This window comes from Engraulis encrasicolus, chromosome 11 (assembly GCF_034702125.1).
Source record: "Engraulis encrasicolus isolate BLACKSEA-1 chromosome 11, IST_EnEncr_1.0, whole genome shotgun sequence".
Taxonomy (NCBI): Eukaryota; Metazoa; Chordata; class Actinopteri; order Clupeiformes; family Engraulidae; genus Engraulis; species Engraulis encrasicolus.
The window spans coordinates 40,631,483-40,633,982 of record NC_085867.1 but is presented as its reverse complement, the minus strand read 5'-3'; the positions used below and the strand labels follow the sequence as shown (position 1 = coordinate 40,633,982).

The window sequence follows — 2,500 nt, the reverse complement described above, 5'->3', positions numbered from 1 at the left end:
TAGACAAATATGTATTATATTACACAATTTATTTATCAGCCACGTTTCCGCAGCACCCCTGAGGGGGACCCGCGGCACCCCAGGGTGCCCCGGCACCCCTGTTGAGAAACACTGGTCTAACTACACTAGCATGAGTTGGTGAAGAGGAGGAGAATAGAGTGACTTAAAGTGAGAGAAAAGGAGAGATTCAAGAGAGCGGACGGCAATGACTTGAGGTGAGAAAGAGAGAGGGAGAGAATGCGAGGGAGCTAGAGGAGAAGAATGGAGTCACAAAGAGGAGGAGAATGGAGCAAGTTGAAGTGAGAGAGAAGGAGAGACTTGAGAGAGGGGAAGACAATGACTTGACGTGAGAAAGAGAGAGGGAGAGAATGGGATGGAGCTGGAGGAGAAGAATGGAGTGACAAAGTGAGACAGAGAGGGTGAGAAAAAGGGAGTGAGGGAGAGAGAATAAGATGGAGTGGGAGATAAAGAGCAAGAAAGAGCAGGGGGGGATAGAGATGGAGAATGACAAGGAGTTGAATAGGAAAGGCGTGAAAGAGAGAGAGAGAGAGAGAGAGAGAGAGAGGGAGGGAGAGAACGTGAGGGTGAGGCAGACAGACAGCGAGGGAGAAGGAGAGCAAATGAGAAGGCGAGAGGGGGATGGAAAGAGAGGGTAGGAGAAATTGAAAGAGAGAGAGAGCGAGAGAGAGAGAGAGAGAGAGAGTGCAAGAGAGAGACAGTATGCATGCTCCACTTCAGCAATACATGTACGAATGCCCTTTCTGTCATGCCAATAAGGCACGTTGAGCTGAGTTCCAGGGACAGAGAAAGTGAAACGGAGGAAAACATGCAGACGCATGTGTGTGAGAGAGAGAGAGAGAGAGAGAGAGAGAGAGAGAGAGAGAGAGAGAGAGAGAGAGAGAGAGAGAGAGAGAGAGAGTAGTTTCGCCCTCTCTGCGTGACTTGGCGCAGGCTGTGATGCATGAAGGGTATGTTGTCAGGATGTTTCATGGCGGTCCGCTGATCCATCGCTGTATGCCGCCTGAGGTCCTTCATGTGGTAACCTCCTCTCTCCAGCCTTCTTTCTTTTGTCCCTGTTCTCTCTCTCCCTCTTCTTCTTCTCTTGGTCTCTCTTGTTCGTCTCTCTTGTTCTCCCTTCTCTCGCTCCCTTTTTCTCTTGTTGGCTTTCTCTGTCTTTTTCTCTCTATCCCTCTCTCACCACTGTTCTCTGTCGCTCTCTCTATTCCTCTTGTTTTCTCTGCTTTCTTCTCTATCACGTTCTCTCTCTTTCACCCTCTCTTTCTCTATCTTGCTCCCTCCCTCCACCTCCCACTTTCTCTTCCTCTCTTCAACACCGTCCCCTTTTCTCTCACCTTCCCACTCCCCATCCCCTTCCTCCCTCATCTCTAATGGTCTCTCCCTCTCTCCCTCTCTCCTTCTCTGCCACAGAACGACTCCTGGGGTAAGCAGTACTCCTATGCCCTGTTCAAAGCCATGAGCCACATGCTGTGCATCGGGTACGGTGCCCGCGCGCCCGTCAGCATGTCCGATCTGTGGATCACCATGCTCAGCATGATCGTGGGCGCCACCTGCTACGCCATGTTCGTGGGCCACGCCACCGCCCTCATCCAGTCGCTGGATTCCTCGCGGCGGCAGTACCAAGAGAAGGTAAGGAGAGGAGCGGAGTGACGGAGTGAAAAATGAGGTGTCGAGTTAACTCTTTGCCGGAATTCCATTTCAGATTAACATTTGGTACCAGGGGCGGTCCTAAGGGTGGTTCGATTGGGTAATTGCCCGAGTCGGCACCAAAGCGGGGACGCCGTCATTGTGAAACCCAGCCCCCATTGCAAACCCCACCCCCATCATGAAACCGATCTCTATAAGCATGTTAAAATAGTTATAAATATATTAAAAGTGTTATTTCTACACTATTACCATATTGTTACAATAAAAAAACATTAATCTTAGTGTTTTTTTGTCAGAGGCGTAACTCATTGTAGGACCGCCACTGTTTGGTACCATTCAAAAATAGTGTACATTTGTCAGTGTCAATTCTACTCTGCATAGTGTCAAGACCAACACTGTAGAGTGGGTAATCATTTCGCTGTAGAGTTGCCTGAGTAGCCTGCCTAGAGTCACCTGCAGCTAATTGACACTGGCTTTTGACTCCACGGTTGGAGTGAGTTGACTCCCCGCACTGTTAGAAATACACTATCCAGAGTTATATACTTTTACTCTGTACTTTACCCCATTTTTTATGACGAGTTACACACATGAAGACTGTACATATTTTCAGTACCGAGTAAAGCTGAGTCGACGACTAACACGTGATATGACACACGTGACACGAAGACGTTTTGATGTGCGACGAATACTGTAACACACATGAGCACACACATGACGCAATGACATTTTGATGAGCGACGCTCCATGCAGTAGATGTGGCCTTTGTCCCGATAATTAGAGGCGACGAGTGACACACATGGACAGTACACATGACACATGGGAGATTTTGATACCC

At 48.8% G+C, this 2,500-nt stretch overlaps 1 protein-coding gene across 1 annotated transcript in view; it reads left to right on the top strand.

Moving 5' to 3' along the window:
• The window catches only part of LOC134457748 (potassium/sodium hyperpolarization-activated cyclic nucleotide-gated channel 1), a 132,911-nt gene that overhangs the window by 83,183 nt on the left and 47,228 nt on the right, over positions 1 to 2,500 (top strand). Inside the window, exon 4 of the mRNA XM_063209722.1 lies at positions 1,429 to 1,647. Coding sequence (XP_063065792.1) covers positions 1,429 to 1,647 — 219 coding nt within the window. The remainder of the gene's footprint in view (positions 1 to 1,428; positions 1,648 to 2,500) is intronic.